Source organism: Typopeltis vanoorti, chromosome 3 (assembly GCF_054136105.1).
Source record: "Typopeltis vanoorti isolate ZY-2024b chromosome 3, IOZ_Tvanoo_1.0, whole genome shotgun sequence".
Taxonomy (NCBI): Eukaryota; Metazoa; Arthropoda; class Arachnida; order Uropygi; family Thelyphonidae; genus Typopeltis; species Typopeltis vanoorti.
The window spans coordinates 38,556,186-38,574,619 of NC_143551.1; the positions used below are offsets into that span (position 1 = coordinate 38,556,186).

Consider the following 18,434-nt stretch of genomic DNA (forward strand, 5'->3'; position numbering starts at 1 on the left):
TTTTCAGCATGCTGAAAATATAATATCCTGTATACCCCCTTGAGGTTACTTGTCAGAAATTTGATGATGAAAAACAGAATCCCGGCAAAATATAGATAAACCTGTAGCAGCTTTTTTTCACTGAACTTAAAATTCCATATAAACATAACAAGCATTTGTTATAAGATGCAAAAATTACTTTCAGTAACACCTGTAATATCATTCTATAAGTTGTTTCATTTTTGAACACACTGTATATATATATATATATATAAAATAAATATAAATTACAGCAGTGTAAAATTCAAAGTATGTTATTACGATTTTTGAATTTAAAGTAATTTTTGTCTTAGGAAATGGTTGGACCTTTTCTTGCGGACTTCTATTTTATTAATGGACTTGTCTTAGAATCCAGAAAAAGGTAACATACTTAGAGATCTTTGTATAGCTTGTAGCTGTAATTATTTTCAGTTTTATATATACAAAGATGTGTGTCCTTTCTTTTAGTGTTACACGGTGATCAACATCCATTTTTGAAATTATGGATTCTACAACTGTGTTAAACTAACTCTATTTATTATCCCGACGTTTCAATTTTCATATCAAAACCAACTACAATAAAACTATAACCATTCCCTACATTAAAGGGACATCAGACAAAATAAACAGAGTACTACAAAAATACAACCTCAAAGCCACCTTTAAACCTCCTGCAAAATTAAAAAAGCTTACTCAACTCATCCAAAGACCCACTCCCTCCGCTGGCCCACCCTGGAGTATACGGTATTTACTGCACCTGCAACATACCATACGTAGGAGAAACAGGATGCACAATTCCGATAAGACAAAAAGAACATAAACGACACATCATATATAATAATTATGGTGAAGCTGGCCTTTCTGATCATGCCTTGAACACCTTACATAGAATTGACTGGAAAAGCACTAGTTGTCTACATCACACCAAAACATGGTATGAATGCAAATTTAAGGAAGCCTGTGAGATCATTATCAACCACCCCAATCTAAACAATAATGGTGGTCTAAAAATCCCATACATATGGAAGGCATATATTTGTCCCACGAATCCTTCCTCTCTGAGAACAACTATAAACAGGACTGTAGAAAATCCAGGATCCTAAATCTAAAATAACTTTAATACTAAAAAATAGGAGACATTACTGTTAAAGAAAAAATCTGTAAGAAAGAATGTTTATTCATGTTGTAATTTATAAATATATTTTTTTTTAAATCAAAAATAACAATTGTAATAATAGAAATAGGATATCACTGCTACTGGAAGGAAAACTATCTGTAAGCAAGAATGTTTATTCATGTAATCATAAATTAAATCTAGCTTGATGTTCCCCCCCCCCCCTAGAGGTCATGCCAGTGAGTAGCATGTGATCAAGTCATTGTTACTCTAGCTTACGGTTTGAAATGTAACGCAGCTTGTCTTGTATGTTTATGTATGCTCCAGACGACGATCTTGATATGAAGATCGAAACGTCGGGATAATAAAAAGAGTTAGCTTAACACGGTTGTAGAATCCATAATTTCAAAAATGAAAAAATGAACAAAGATATGATTTATCCCAAAAATTTAATAAAATGAATAGGATAAAATTTATTCTCAGAACTGAGTGATTCTTATCCACAGTTTCTATAATAGCAATTTAAAAAGAGCAGTAAAACAAACGTGCATTATGGAACAGTTGATTAACCTAAAAAAATTTATCTTCAACTTTAAGTAAAACAGTAGGTGCCAGTATTCATTCTTTGCTAGCAGGAAAAGTTGAAAATTAAAAGGATATAAAAAGTAAACTAAAACGTTATTTGATAATATTTCTATTTCATGGTGTAATAATGACAAACAGTTTATTAAGCATAAATTTATGGCACAAGTATATATAAAAAAAATAAGTAGAATGTATATGAAAAGTTTAATAAAAAAATTTATATAGCAAATATCTTAAGAGTAGATGTAGCAAAAAATGTAAATTTATTAAATAACTAAGGTTATTTGCATATTACATAAACTTGTAAAAAAATTACCTAATATTATAAATTTCTAAATGTACCACATCCATATGTCGTTCTTAATAAAGGTGCCAGTGTACCATACCGTCACCCAAAAAAAAAAGGATTGTGTGTGTGTGTGTGTCTAGTCTAGCATTAAATACTATTACAACTTGAACAGTGCATAAACCTTTAATCTATCAGTAAATCATTTACAATTTTCAGCACATCCTTCACAAACCATCACTGACACGGGGTGATGACCTCTCTGAATCTTGGGTTCTATATCACGTGTTGTGCAACCATCTGGGGCATATGCCCAATTGTTTTGGCAGTTAAAAGACTCCAGTGGTGAAAATCTCATCTGTGAAGAGGAGATTTTCATGAAAACACATGAGATTTGCAAAAAATCTCATGTGTCAAAAACAACAGACACATGAGATTTCCAGAAAATCTCGTGTCTGTTGTTGGCATACCACCGGAGAAGTGCTTTGATAATCAGATGCATATTCTGGTATCATTATTCTTATTATTACACCCTCCATGGAGTCGACAGACTCATCATGGGAGGTTCATTCAAATGACAACATATTTATCATATAGAATCTTAAAATCCTTAACACTCCTTGCATTAACAACACATTCTGGAAATGTGTTCCATTCACTGATAATTCTCCATGTAAAAAATCTACTCGTCGCACCCCTCTTCACCACATCTTTACATAACTTCCAAGGATGACCTCTGGTTCTTCCATCTCACCTCCCATAATTTTTATAATCCCCTCTGGATTAATCTGATAAAATCCTCTCACTAACTTAAATATCACCTCTCTTCCTCCTATCCACCAAACTCTGTAATTCACATCTCTCCAACCTCTCCCCATAGCCGGCATTCCCAAGTCCTGACATTGTCTTAGTTACTCACCACTGGACTCTCTCTCTCCAATATCTCCACATCACATTGAAAACCAGGTAACCAGATTTGAGCACAATAGTCCAAGTGTGGTCTGACCAGTTCTTTATACAGTGGCACAGCCACTTTTTAATATCCCTACATGTTAGAGTACTTCTTATCATAGCAGCACTACGAAGTGCAGCCTTTGCAACACTAGCAGTATGCCTTCTAAACTTCAGTCTACTGTCAACCATCACTCCCAAATCTCTAATCTCATCCACTTCCTGCATGACAGCATGTCAATGTAGCACAGAGCCTTATATTTCTGCAACTCCAAAATGCAACACCTTGCACTTATTAATATTAAAATTGCAACTCCACTCCTTTGTCCAAGTCAAAAGTCTATTCAAATCTTCCTGAAGGGAATTAACATCAACAGTGCTACTTATAATTCTCCCCATCATCAGTAAACAACTGAAGATTCCCAGTCAGTCCACATGATATATCGCTTACAAACAAGTAAACATCTGGGGCCCAAGACAAGAACCCTGGAATACGCTGCTGGTTACCCTTCGAGATACTGCTCCATCATACACAACCTGCTGGTATCATTCAGTCAATCTCTGATCCATTTAACCGATATACTATCTACTCCCATCCTCTGCAGCTTATACACCAACTTATGTGGTAATCTATCAAACACTTTTGCTAAAATATCATTGTATATGATTTTCCCTTATCTAACACACCTTTCACCTTATAAAATGCAAGTAAATTGCTAAAACAGGACCTACTCTTTACAAATCCATGCTGACCATCATGAAGAATGCTATGTCCATCAATCAATTCTGTATTCTATTCTTTACAAATCTCTCCAACACCTTAACCACAACTGCTGTTATACAGACCAGTCTATAGTTGGAAACTTTTGTCCTAGAACCATGCTTGTGGAGTGATACTATTTTGCCTTCTTTCCACTCCTTAGGAACCCTACCCACTGCAAGACTTTCATTAAATAACCAGGTCAAGGGTATAGCTAACTGTGGTGCACATTCCTTCAGAATACATGGTGATATGTCATCCATTCCCACAGCCTTATTAATATCTAACCCAATCAACATCTAATACACCTGATTCTTTCACTTCCAGTTATCCTAATACTGCCTCTCTTCTACACTCAATGTTAAATTATTTATAATAGTATCTTAACATACTTTCAAACATGATCTCACATTAAACTTTTTAATCAGATTGTGGTCATTCAGACAGCAGTGTAGTAATGCAAAATGAATGAGAAGAATCAGTGATTATTGCATGTAACCCATGTAATTTTAAATGATACAACATAATCATCCATAATTTTTGAATAGAGTAGTTCATTAAAACACCATAGTATGTACGATAATTTCATAATTTCTTTCTTGTTTATAATACTGTCATATTGTTATAATGTGAAACTTCCTAGGATCTCAAGGACTTAGCACCACACTCACACATCTCACTCTCTACATTACTCAAACTTCTGTCTATGCGCTACAATACTTCATCTATGCAACACAATCCATGAACTACTCACAGCACCATCTACCTGTAAAATGTGTGTGTACTGAGACTGATTTGCTTCTATGCAAAATGAAAAATCTGAGTTTCAGGGGAAGGTGGGGGGGGGACCTGCTTTCTTCCATTCATATTCATCCATGATTAGTCATTCTGTTCCTGAGCATTCACATACACTAGTGGCCAAAATTGTGGAAATCTTTTGGAAAAAGTGTATTTTTGAGGTTTGATGGCTTATAACACCTTTTTTTAGTGTAATACAATCAAATTATATATCAATGGAAAGATAATTTAATCAAGAATGTAATGCAACAAAGTTTGTTCAATTATCTGTATTCTATGAAAAGTTATAGCCAAATAACCAGAAAAAAGAAACACAACTTGCTTAGGTTGATATGAAGTAGGCTTTCCTTCATTTGAATGTAGCTAGTGAGCATGAGTGTTTAGAGAGCCAATCAGGTGTCATCTTATTTTGGCAATGAGCCAATAAGGTCACAGTAGGATTCAGCTATTGATGTTATGTATTGGAGCTGAGAGGAGGACATTTGTCAGTGTGTTATGTGATTGCTGTCAAGTTGGTTGAGTTTTTTTGTGTTCTTTCATTTAGTGAGCTTGTAAAACTTAATAAAATTAAAGAAATGGCGCATGACTGGTCACCCAGAAAGCGATGTAAAATAGTACTATTAAGTGAACAAGGCTACAGTTATGAAGAAATTAGAAGAAAAATTGGTGGAAACTTAACCAAATGTGGTATTTTTGAAGATATATAAGGAGACTCAGTTACTATAAAACCAGACTGGTAAAGGCAGGAAAAGGTGCACAACAGCAAGTGATGATAGAAGAATTGAGAGACTTTGCCTGCGTGACAGGAGAAAATCATCTGGATGTATACAAGATGAAATTGCACAATACAATGTGAAGTTGAATGCGATGACTGTTCGGTGCAGACTGCAAGAATTTGATCTAAATGCTGGAATTCCACGAAAAAAGCCATTTTTATCTCTCAAACAAAGGTTGAAAAGATTAAACTGGGATAAAAACCATGTTAACTGGACAGTGTTATTTGGAGTGATGAGACCAAAATCTCCATGTTTGGTTGTGATGGCATAAAATACGTAAGGAGAAGATTTGCATCCTGATTGCATTACACCTACCATGAAACACCCACTTAGTGTTATAATCTGGGGTTGTATGACATCAAAAGGTGTGGGCAGAATTTGCATGATTAATGGGAATAAAAATGCCCAAAAATACATAAATGAAATACTTGAGCCCAAATGGAAACCTTCCGCACGTGATCTTTTCCAAAATAATGAAGCATTTATATTTCAACATGAATCAGCTCCATCTCATGTTGCTGCTGTGTGCAAAAAGTGGTTTCATGATAATCATATTCCACTGCTGGAATGGCCTTGGAATAGTCCACACCTTAACGCAATCGAAAATCTATGGAGCCGACTGAAGAAACTTGTTAGTCAGAAGCAACCCACCAATAAAACCCAATTAATAGAAGCAATAATTCAATCTTGGTTTCACATTATAACAGCTGCAGAACTAAAAAACTTGGTTCACTCCATGGGAAGGCATTGTCAAGTCATAATTAATGCTAAAGGTTACCCAACTAAGTATTAACTCACATTGTGAGAATTTTTGTATATCTCATTTTTTCTGTGTGTTTCACTTTTTTTCTTTATAACTGCTGTTCTAATAAAAAAAAATCCTTCATAAAAGTTATTGCATTACATTCTTGATTAAATTATCTTTCCATTGATATATGATTTTATGGTATTACACTAAAAAAAAGTGGTTATGAGCCATCAAACCTCAAAAATACACTTTTTCCAAAAGGTTTCCACAATTTTGACTATATATGCAGAGCACTCATTGATATAATTGATGCTTCTTTATATCTTAAAATTTCATTACAAATGTAGCAAAATTTTTCTTATTGGTTGACTGCTTTAATTGATTTTAGTTATAATATGCAATATAAAATAGTTCTTGTAAATAAATTCTGAATGGATCTAACAATTTTGCAACATAATCTGTAATCTTTGCTAATTATTATTCAGTTATTAAAAAGAATAGTTGTCAATTAGAAGAATGGATTTGATAAATTGAATATATATATATATATATATATTCAAGTGGGAGCTTATTTTACTAATATATAATATACTACATAAGAAAATTTAATTTATTTTAAAAAGTGCAAATTTAAGTGTTGATAAGTACTTTGTTTTTCATCTGTAAATACCATCATTTGGCTCTCTTTGAAATCAACCATAAGTCTCCCATCATATCAGCATTCCATTTTCTTTATACTTTTACTCATTTATCATGATGTTAGAACTGTAATTCTAGTTTTAATATGTTAGTAGAACCACTTATCACTGAGTGTATATTCTGTCATTCTAACTCAGAAAAGAAATCTAAGTGAGAATGACGGAATAAATCATCAGCAACATCCTACTCCCATCTTGCAGTACTTAGGTACAAGCTGATTAATCATTTCTTTATAATTTTCAGCTTTAATGTTTTCTATAATCCTTGAACAGTATGTCTAAACAATGTCTGGGCTTCTAGTTCTGTTTTAGTGAGATTCTTTTTGAATCTCACGATAGTTTTTGATAGTAACAGATTTAATTCTTTGGCTCAAAAAGTGAATCTATGATTTTTACTATTTCTAAAAACAAACTTTTCGTGCCTATAACTAATAGGCTTCCTACTGGAGACAAGATCCAAACAATTTAGGTTGCTGATTAAATAAAAGTTGGAAGTCTAACAAGGTCACTTACTTCATTCTGTTCAAATGGTTCATTGTATGTCTGCTTTGCGATATCTTGTGGTGATGGAACAAATGCTGTAAGACCCAAAAAAGTAAGGTATTAGTCATACGGAGGATTCTAAGTTTGGGCATGATATTTAACTATCTTGCATGCTCTTCTGGCCCTCTCTAAATCATTGGCTCAAAAGTCAACTGACCTTTTTCCTGAATCCATTATGTGAAATTAACTTTATCAGATGTGTAATGATAATGAGGAACTCGCTTCATCGTAGTCATGTATATCATATCTGAATATCAAATATCATATCAAAGTAATTTTAAAGTATGCACTCCTTAATGCGTGAGCAATATATGGTGTTACTATTGCTGCTCAATTTGTATTTGGCAATATCAATTTGGCTCACCCAACACCTAACAAGGCAGTGTGCATATTTATTTTAGTCTCTAACTTTTTTTTACATGCCCATAATAATTAAAAAATATGATAAATAGAAAGTGTAAAGAAGCAAAAGAACAATGGTATATAGAGAAATGTAAAGAAATAGAAGATCTAACAAACACTGGGAGAATCGATAAAGCTTATAACATTATAAAAGGAATAAGCCAGCAAAACACGACAAGAAGTATAATTATCAAAAATAAACAGGGGAATATACTAATAGATAAGGAAGAAATTTTGGAAAGATGGAAGGAGTACTTAGAAGATCTATATGGTGGAAAAATCTAGACACCAAGGCTATAGAAGATGAAACAAGACTAAATGTGGAAGAAATTGGTCCAACTATATTAAAAGATGAATTTGAATGGGCACTGAATGAATTGCCAACCAACAAGGCACCAGGCATTGATAACATCCCTTCAGAATTAATAAAATGCTCAGGAAACATAACTAAGCCATACCTTTTCAAGATCATAAAGGATATTTATGAAACGGGTATCATACCCAAAGATTTTACACAATGCTCTATCATATCCATTCCTAAAATAAATAATGCAAACAAGTGTGAAAATCATCAAACAATAAGCTTAATATCACATGTTTCGAAAATACTACTCAAAATTATACAAATAAGACTAACAAAGAAGGTTGAAGAACATGTTGGCAATGACCAGTTTGGATTCAGGAAACAGCAGGGAACAAGAGAAGCAATCTTAGCTCTAAGAACAGTTATTGAAAGAAGATTTGAGAAGAATCAAAATACTCTGATAGTCTTTCTTGACTTGGAGAAGGCCTTCGACAGTGTTGATTGGAACCAAATGTTTCACCTCCTAAAAACAAAGGTAGATTGGAGAGATAGAAGGCTCATATTTAATCTTTACAAGCATCAAGAAGCCCTAATAGAAACAGCCAGCAATAAAACAAAATCTGCAATAGCAAGAATATTGCAGATGTATAAGACATGGGTGCTCTCTTTCACCCATACTGTTTAATCTCTACATTGAAGATGCAATAAATAAATTGAAAGAACTAATAGAAACAGGAATTAAGATAAATAGAATTGATATTAACTGGCTATGGTTCGCAGATGATAGAGCAGTTATAGCTGATAACGAAAACAAACTGAAAGCCACCCTGACAAAGATGGAAGAAATTTTCACACAATACAGCCTAAAAATTATAAGAAAACAAAATTATTAATTACAAGTAAAGCAAATCCAATGAAAATAAACCTGGAAATAAACAATAACCTAATACAACAAGTATCCTCTTTTAAATATCTTGGAAGTCTTATCTTATTAGAAGACGAAAGAAACCAATCGTATATTAAAGCACGAATAATCCTAGCCAAAACAGCATTCTACGACAGAAGAAACGATTTTGCCAGTAAAGGACTTAGCATCCAGCTCAAAAAAAAGGCTAGTGAAAACATACATATGGAGCATTGCATTATATGGTTGTGTGGCCTGGACTCTAAGAAAACAAGACATCAAAAAATTGGAGGCATTTAAACTTTGGTTCTGGAGAAAAAGTAATGAAGAAGTTCTAAATATAGTTCATGAAGAGAGGTCATTAATGAAATACATCAATAAGAGAAGAAAAAGCCTAATTGGACACCATTTGAGGCATGGGGGACTGTAGAAGAAAAGAGACCACGTGGCAGACCAAGAATTTCATATATAAATAACATAATGATGCTAACTGGCACTAGGAGTTATGAGGAGATCACAGGATAGAATGTTGTGATATTCTGCTGTAATTACCAATCTTCGGATTGATACACCAAAGAAGAAGAATAATTAAAAAAATTATAGATTCTCTGAGTGCAATTGTGAGAACCCTAAAAGATTGTATTTATGTTACAGTATTGATCCTGATGTTTAATAGGTTTGCATAAACCATTTCCGCATCCATTTTCAAAATACTGAGTCACGGCAGCTGCAAACATGACATTTTAAAATTTTAATATTATTATTATTGGCTAATAAAATTAAAAATAAATAAATAAAAAATACTTGTGAAAGGCTTACTTACTTATCCTAGAAAGAAAGAAAGGAAAAAAATATGCTTTTTTAAGATTGCAAACTTACTTAGATTCATCATCAAATTCCTCCCATGCACCCTCAAGGGTGTACAGGATCTGATAGTACTACATGAAAAATTTACATCATTACTAACTTCCTATCTACAGTTTTTCTCCAAATCAGTCTGTTACCTGTCAAGACTCCAACATTATCAGATCTTATATTTCTATCGTCTAAGGCACTTTGTACCTTATCAATCCACTTATATCTTGGTCTTCCTCTGGGTTGTTTTCCTGCCAACCTGGCAGAGAACACTTGTTTTGCAGATCTTTCCTCACCCATTCTGTGTAAGTGATCATACCACCTGAGATTAGCTCTGCTAACGCATTCCTGGACGCTGACAATGTCAAGTTCTTTCCTAATATCCTCGTTTTAATACGATATTGCCATTGATTCCATCTGTTCATGCCTCCAATCTTTCTCAGGACTCTCATATCTGAGGTCTCTAGTCTTTGGTCAAGTGTTTTACTTCTGACCCAGTTCTCAGATCCATAAGTTAAAACTGGTTTTGAACACTGTCTTGTGTACAGCTAATTTAGTGTTTTAACTAATTTCTCTCTTATTCCATATGAATTTATTCATTTGACTTCCTACCATACCAACTTTGTTGATTCTGTTGTCTATTTCCATATTTAATTTATCATCTTCACTAAAATCGTGCCTCATATTTTTGATAAAAACGATTTTACGTTTTTATCAAAAACGTAAAATCGTTTTTTATACAATTTTTTATACAAAAATACGATTTTTATCAAAAATCGTATTTTTGATAAAAACTCAAATTTCATCCCAAATTACCCCAAAACCAACCACATGGTTTAGGTATGTTGACGACATCTTCATCATTTGGAATCACAAAAAAGAAGAATTAATTGATTATCTAAACAAAATTAATTGCTTCCACAACACCAAGTTCACATTGGAACTAGAAAAAGATAAACTTCCATTCCTAGATGTCCTTGTTAAGAAACAAACTGACAATAGCATCAACCTGTCACTATATAGAAAACCTACTAACACTGGATGCTACCTCCATTTCGACTCATCTCACCACATATCCCAGAAACTCAGCATTATCCATATGCTCAAAAAAAGAGCTATACAGTGTACCATAGACCCTGGCGACCTACAAGAAGAATTAATGAAAATATCCAAAGATCTATCCCTAAATGGCTACCCTACAAGAATCATCAACAAGATTCTCTTTAGTGACATACTGCAAAGACAACGAGATGAAACCCAATATAACAAATCAGCTCTATAACAATTCCATTTGTTAGTGCCATATCCAGAAAATTAGCTCTTCTTCTTCTAAAACCATATAATGTCAGAGTAACCTTCAAACCTATTGAGACCATTCAAAAGTTTATAAGATCACTGAAAGATAGCCATCCTTTCTACAAATACTCTGGAGTTTATAGCATACCTTGTTCTTGCGGTATTAATTACATCGGACAGACATCTAGAAGTTTTGATACAAGAAGGAAAGAACACATAGGCTATGTAAGGAATAACAGACAGGATATATCAGCCCTTTCTTCACACTTTGCCTCTACCAACCATAATATTGAATGGGATATGAGTCATATGCCCTACATAGAAGACAACTACCATTCCAGAACATTTAAAGAAGCAGCTGCTACAGTCGCCTGTTCAACAGGTAACTTAAATAAGAATCAAGGCCAGATATATGGAAAACTCTAATCAGATCATTTAACCAAAAAGAAATGAACTTTCATGAAAATTACATTAAATATCTCAACAAATAAAACGTTGTGCTTGCGACACGCGTATTATATCATTGTATCACGCACAGTGATAACTTTATATTATTTTTAGAATTGTCGGTTAGTTTCCTAGTTTTAGTTACTTTCTATTGCTTACCAGTGTATTCCTTTGAAAATGCTGACAGATATCAGTCAGTGAAACGTTGGATATTAAACTAATATTTACTTGACTAACATACAGAATTAAGTCTTTAATTTATTAATTCTTTCATTTTTTCTTCAATAATCTTTGTGTATTTTAGTCTACAGTTCACATCTGAGAGCTGCTCAACTTTTATTTGCTTTAAAACTTTCTTATGTTATTCTTTTCAATGGGAAATTCAATTTTATCCTGCTCAAGACAAAATAGTGATCACTTCCAATTTTAAATCCTCTGTACACTCTGGTGTCCTGCACCAGGGAGAAAACATCACTATCAACAATAACATAGTCAATGAGACTTTTCTTACTCCTTGCCTCTTCTCTACATGTGAATTTCTGTACATTTGTATGTTGGAATATGGTGTTAGTAATAACCAGTCCAAGCCTGAGCAGAAATCCAACAGGTATTTGTCATTATTATTAGCTTTGCTCTTTTCTCCAAATTTTTCCAAAATATTTTTGTATGTCTGACAATCATTTCCTACTCTGCTATTTAGATCCCCAACAAGGACCAACTTTTCCTTTTTCATTGTGTCAGATGCTTTCTCTAAAGCAGTCATGGGCAACCTTTCCTAGTTTGGGGGCCAAATTATCATTCTGTCTCTGAGTCAAGGGCCTGACCAAATTATTAAAAAAATAAATTAATCTTAAATGAATTAAAACAAGTTACTACTTCATTTTTCATTTATTTATAATATAATGCTTTGGTATAAAGCTCTACATAAATTTTATAATATAACAAATGACATAACAATTTAATGTGAAGATTGGCCTTGTACTTCAACTACGAGACTATCAATATTGACGTTAATATTACTTAAGGATAATTGCATAGAATTTTCGAGGTTTTCATCTGTTATTCTTGTCTGAATTTTTGATTTATTGTATTTCATCCTCGAAAAAAACTGTTCACACATGTGCTGCTGAAAAGACAAATGATTTTTCTTGAAAAGACGTTAAATTTGTATATTTTTCTTCCACCAAATAAAATTTATAAAAATTCGTCAAAGCATTTTGTTGTTAAATTGCAAATTTAGCACTAAATCTGCCTGAAGCTCAATAAGTTCCATCTGTAAGTTTTCTGGCACGTTATTTACATCAGCATCCATTGGACAAGCAAATATAGCGAATGTGGAGTCTTTGTTTTTGAAGTCGGCAAACCTGAAGGCACTAATAGAGCAATTTGCGTCAAATTGCTCTATTAGTGCCTTCAGGTTTGCCAAATGCTCCTTAAATTGGCGGTGATTAAGTGCACGTGACTTAATAACGTTAATACTGGCTACTACAACTTCCATAACATTTGTGAATTTAATCGATTTTGTTGGTGGATAATGCAGTGAAAATTTGTTAAATTTTCCGGATAGATCTATAGTTCTATTGCTCTTTCATGAACTATTCCAATAAATCCCTTCTGTGCACTAACCATTGCAGGGTCTCCATCAGTGCATATGCCAGATAGTGAACTCCATTTAAGCCCAAATCTTTCGAAGACTGTGTTGACTGTTTCAAATATATCTTCACTGGTAGTTGTTCCTTTTAACATCCGAAGTGCCAATAATTCTTCTGTGATGTTGAAATCTGCATCAACTCCTCGAATAAATATTGCTAGTTGTGCTGTATTGGAGGTATCGGTGCTGTCATCCAAAGCAATTTAAAATGCTTCCAATCTAGCAATCTTCTCTTTAAAATTTTTTTGATATTATCAGCCATAATTTCTATCCGTCGGACAACAGTACGTCTCAACAAACGAATATTCTCGAAGTCTTTTCTTTTCAGGACATATTATACTTGCAACATCCAGCAGACATTCTTTGATAAATTCTCCTTCACCAAATGACTTAGAATGCTTAGCGATTTTTTTGCTTACCACAAAGCTGGCTTTGACAATGCTGTGGTGCTGCGTTCTTTGCTTGTTGAACATTTGCTGCTGGGTATCCAAGTTCTTCTTCAACTTCTGTATTTCATCTTTTCGTAGTTGTCCATCAATTTTTGGGGGATCCGCATGTCTCGAAGTAAAGTGTCTCTTCAAGTTGTATTCTTTGTTGATGGATATGTATTCATTGCACGGCAAACATACAGGCAAACCTTTATTCAGAATAAAATAATAATCCTCCGTCCAGTTGTCTTGAAATTGACGATTCTCTGCATCTACTTTTCTTTTTTTTGCAATAACCCCTGACATTATCCCAAATTTATAAGCGATATTCAGAACTGTCAAACAAAACTGTCTTCTACACCGCAGGCACTGAACAGAACACAACATCAATGCAGACACCGAAAAGAACATAACATCAATGCAGGCACTGAACAAAGCACAACGCCAACGCAAGTACCGAACTGACACGTAACATGTTCACACACGCCGCTAGTCAAAGTGAGAAAGAGACCTTGGTTTGAGAAAACATAGTGTGTTTTGCACAAGTCATATGACGTCAGCTTAATGTGAGTTAATAGAACACCATGTTTTCTCTCACAATGAATCAGACAAACTTTGCTGAAATAGATTGCAGCTGGATCAAAAGAAGTAGAGGGCTGGGAGTTGCCCATATGCGCCCCAGAGCAGTGCTTCCCAAACTTCTGGATGTCAGGGCCCCCTTTGCAAAAATTAAAATATTTCACGGCACCCCTCGAAAAAAAATCGTAATAGAGAGATATATTATTATAATATTTATTGTATTTATATTCAATACAAAACATACATAGCGAATATTGCAAAAATCAAATGCATATATTACATTTTTTGCCTCTTACCATTTGGTTCTGAAGACGATGCGGGCTGTTCTGGTAAAATATGAAATACTGTCCTTTTTTTTGAGTCTGTTTCTGGTTCTTCTGATTGTTCGTAGGAATTTTTTTTATTTTTTATCAGCCACTTATCCATCTCAGGGTTAAATTTTTTAACGTAGAATAGATCAATTAATATCACCACTTACCGATACTGGCACACCACAAACTGATAACATGAAATTAGTGAATATTACCTGAATAAGGGAATCCCCAGACCAGGAACATTTTTCTCTTTTGTGACTTTTCTGCCTTTAAGGTAATTAAGCCTAATGCGAAACAGACAGCAAAGGCAGGTTATTAAAACGTGCATATGATCGTGCGGTATTAACAAAAGATCACGCAACGGAAAGATAAAAGCATAGCTGACAATTGAGTTGAAATGCTAACTCTCTTCAACCGAATTCCATATGTGAAACTGTCATAACATTCATTATATATATATATTACTTAGTTTTAACACTTTTACGAATTTTAACACGTTCAGTTGAATTTTATTGCTGCCTTGGGAAATCGAACTCACACACATCTAATTAATAACAATAGTTTCTAGTTAGATACTGTGTTTGCCCATGCTACATATAGTTTTGTTTCAGTCTATACAGCATAGTTTCTGTATGAGGGGACATATAATTCATTAATTGGTGTGTTTTTATCCCAGTTGTCTCTAATTGCACTATTTGTTGAGAAATATATTACACAGACTCTTCATACCTTATTCACTGGCATAATAAAAGTACTTGTTTTTATTGCCTCTGCAGTATAGTGGCTGTTAGGGAGGGTGTGTTGTTTACCACTGCAAGCGAGTTACTATCTCCCCACATGAACCTGTTTAAGTCTTTTTTGATGTGTGAAGTATATGCAAAACGTTTATTGGTAACAGAAAACTAGCTCGGATGACAGTGATAATATAAAACGAGTTTTGATATGTATATAAAGTCAATATCAACAGTCCCTGATTACAAATGCGTGTTGAAAGGGACAGGAAGATTTGGAGCTTCCCCAGAGAGCATTCGAAGTAAATACAATTAACCACTGCTTTGAAATGAAACATATGAATAAACAATATTTACTAATATTCATTAAGCGCCGAAATACGCAGGAAGCAAAGTTTGTGAACCAACACCAATGTGTGAATTTTTCCATTAAAATATAAAAAATAACAAAAAAAGAAATAATAAATAATAAAAGTTAAATACGTTTCTTTTAAAATAAAAAAAAAATCTACTTAGTCTTAAAACATTTTAAATTTGTTTTCATTATTTCACGGCCCCCTCAACAAAACCTACGGTTCACAGTTTGGGAAGCTCTGCTCTAAAGCATCAAAAAATTCCTCCACTTCTACCTTAGTAGAACCTTCTGTGGAACCATAGGCACAAATAAATCTCATTGCCAGTTCTCCATTTTGATATTTGCCCACATCTACTTGAGACTGCCTGTCATTCAAGAAGATTAGCCTCATATTTTGTGTTGAATACTATGGCTACTCCTTCTTTTCCTCGATTGTCATTGCCTGAACATAACATTTTGTATTTATTGCTCAGAAAGATCTCACCAGTTTTTGTCTTTTTTGTTTCAGTCACCCCTTATGTCAATCTGGTACTTATCTAATTCCTCAGCTAGCTCCGTTTTTCTTTGCCATTCAGGCTTCTTATGTTGATAGTACCGATCTTTAACTCTGGTGATGTTGAGTTGGGAGTGTGTTTTCATATCTGTTCCAGTTGCTGACTTTTCGCTGTTCGCCCTGGTTCCCTGGCGGAAAAAAACAACAGGAGCCTTGTTTAACTGGGCGATGCCTTAGCTGGCATGAAATTTTGTCATGTTGTACCATCATTTTTTATTTTGGTTTAAGCCAATAAGAATACAATTTGGTCCGCTAAATCCCAAATTGCCAGCCCATCCTCGTTCGTTCAGTATCCAGGTAGATACCAACAGGGTGCACCATGAGAAAGTGAGGATTGGACATTAGGTCAGAAGCCCTGGTCGGTTCTCTGCATTCCTTTAAAGGCTGTGTGGAAGTCTCCTCTCAGTTATACAGCTTTGACCCTTAAGCACCTTACAAAATGCATTAATCATTCAGACATAGAAAAAAAAATGAATTTGTTACTGGTGTTATTGTTTTGCAGCCAAATAGCAAAATACTATTTGCCTTTCAAAAGTGACCAAAGAGTTTGAACATTGGCTTTTTCGTGTGTGAACTCTTCATGATATGTAAAATTGTGAATGTGAAAAAACTTAAAATATTTCATCTTGGCATTCAATATTATTGAATGGCTTATATTTACAATCACAGCTCACATCAAAACTAAAGGTAAATATACGTTTCCAGGTGAGATCATTTATTTAGTTATTTATTTATTTATTCTATTTTTACATGGGGATAGGTATAGGCATTTAGAGGTAAATGCATATTATCTCTTTAGTTCCTACTGATATCCCCTTGCAAAAGAATATGAAATGAGTTGCACATTTTCTACTTGCCTCTAAATGCCTATGCTTATGCGAGCTATGATTGTAAATATATACCTATTGAATAAAAAAATCTGTTAAATCTATTTCCATGTAAATCTTGTTGGTGATCTAAACAGCAGAGTAGGAAATAATTGTCAGACATACAAAAAAATTTTTAGGAAAATTTGGAGAAATGAGAAAAGTTAATAATACTTGTGGGATTTCTGCTCAGTACATGGACTGGTTATCACTAACACCATGTTCCAACATACAAATGTGCAGAAATTCACATGTAGAGAAGAGGCAAGGAGTAAGAAAAGTCTCATCGACTATGTTATTGTTGATAGTGATGTTTTCTCCCTGGTGCAGGACACCAGAGTGTACAGAGGATTTAAAATTGGAAGTGATCACTATTTTGTCTTGAGCAGGATAAAATTGAATTTCCTATTGAAAAGAATAACATAAGAAAGTTTTAAAGCAAATAAAAGTTGAGCAGCTCTCAGATGTGAACTGTAGACTAAAATACACAAAGATTATTGAAGAAAAAAATGAAAGAGTTTGAGAACAGGAACCAAACCTTGGAGATTCAGTGGCAAGCCTTGAAGAAAACCCTGATTGATTCAGCCAGACAGGCATGTGGTGAGGTTGTCTGCAAGGATAGAAAAATCAGAACTCTATGGTGACACAGGAAGTTAAAGAGGCAGTGAAGGAAAGAAAGAAAGCATATCAAACGTTCCTGGCAAATAAGTCAGCTTTTGCTCTTAGAGAATACAGAGATGAATGTAAGAAAGCGAAACACTGTGTAAAACTAGCTAAACAAAAGTCATGGGAAGACTTTGGCAAGAATATAGAAAATAAATATCAAGAAGGTGGCAAAATATTCTGGAGGTTGTTGAAGAAGCTTAGGAATGGAGGAAAGAGTGCTGTAAAAGGAGTTAGAGATGATAAAGTGACATAAAAAAGGGAGAAAAAGATATCTTTGAAGTGTGGAGTAATTATTTCGAGCAATTGCTAAATGAAACAAGCAGTGATAGCACAGTAGTAAAAAACACTCAACGGGCAAATAGTCAGGAATACATATCCATACTTGAAGTAGAAAAAGCCATCAAAGGCTTGAAATGTGGATAGGCAGCAAGAGTAGATGATATTCGACGAGAAATGCTGATGTATGGTGGTATAAAAGTCTTACAGTGGCTGCACTGCATAGTTCAGAAGTGCTGGACAGAGGGATGAATTCCTGATGATTGGAGTAGAGCTCTCATAGTACCCATATATAAAAAGGGAAATAAAACTGAATGTAAGAATTAGAGGTATTTCCCTACTGAGTGTTCCTGGTAAGATTTATGGAAGTATATTTGAGAAACGGTTGAGAAGAATTGTGAAACAAAAGCTTGGCGAAGAACAAGCTGGATTCAGGCCAAATAGAGGCTGTCAGGATCAGATCTTCACTTTACGACCAATAGTTGAGAAATCATGGGAATATAAGAAAGATCTGTAATTACATTTTTTCG

At 34.0% G+C, this 18,434-nt stretch overlaps 1 protein-coding gene across 4 annotated transcripts in view; it reads left to right on the forward strand.

Annotated features, from left to right (window-relative positions):
- Nucleotides 1–18,434, forward strand: part of LOC150108062 (ankyrin repeat domain-containing protein 13C) — a 312,652-nt gene that overhangs the window by 178,139 nt on the left and 116,079 nt on the right. For all 4 annotated transcript variants that reach the window (XM_090415561.1, XM_090415563.1, XM_090415562.1 and 1 more), the window contains one exon: nt 333–400. In XM_090415561.1, coding sequence (XP_090271687.1) covers nt 333–400 — 68 coding nt within the window. The remainder of the gene's footprint in view (nt 1–332; nt 401–18,434) is intronic.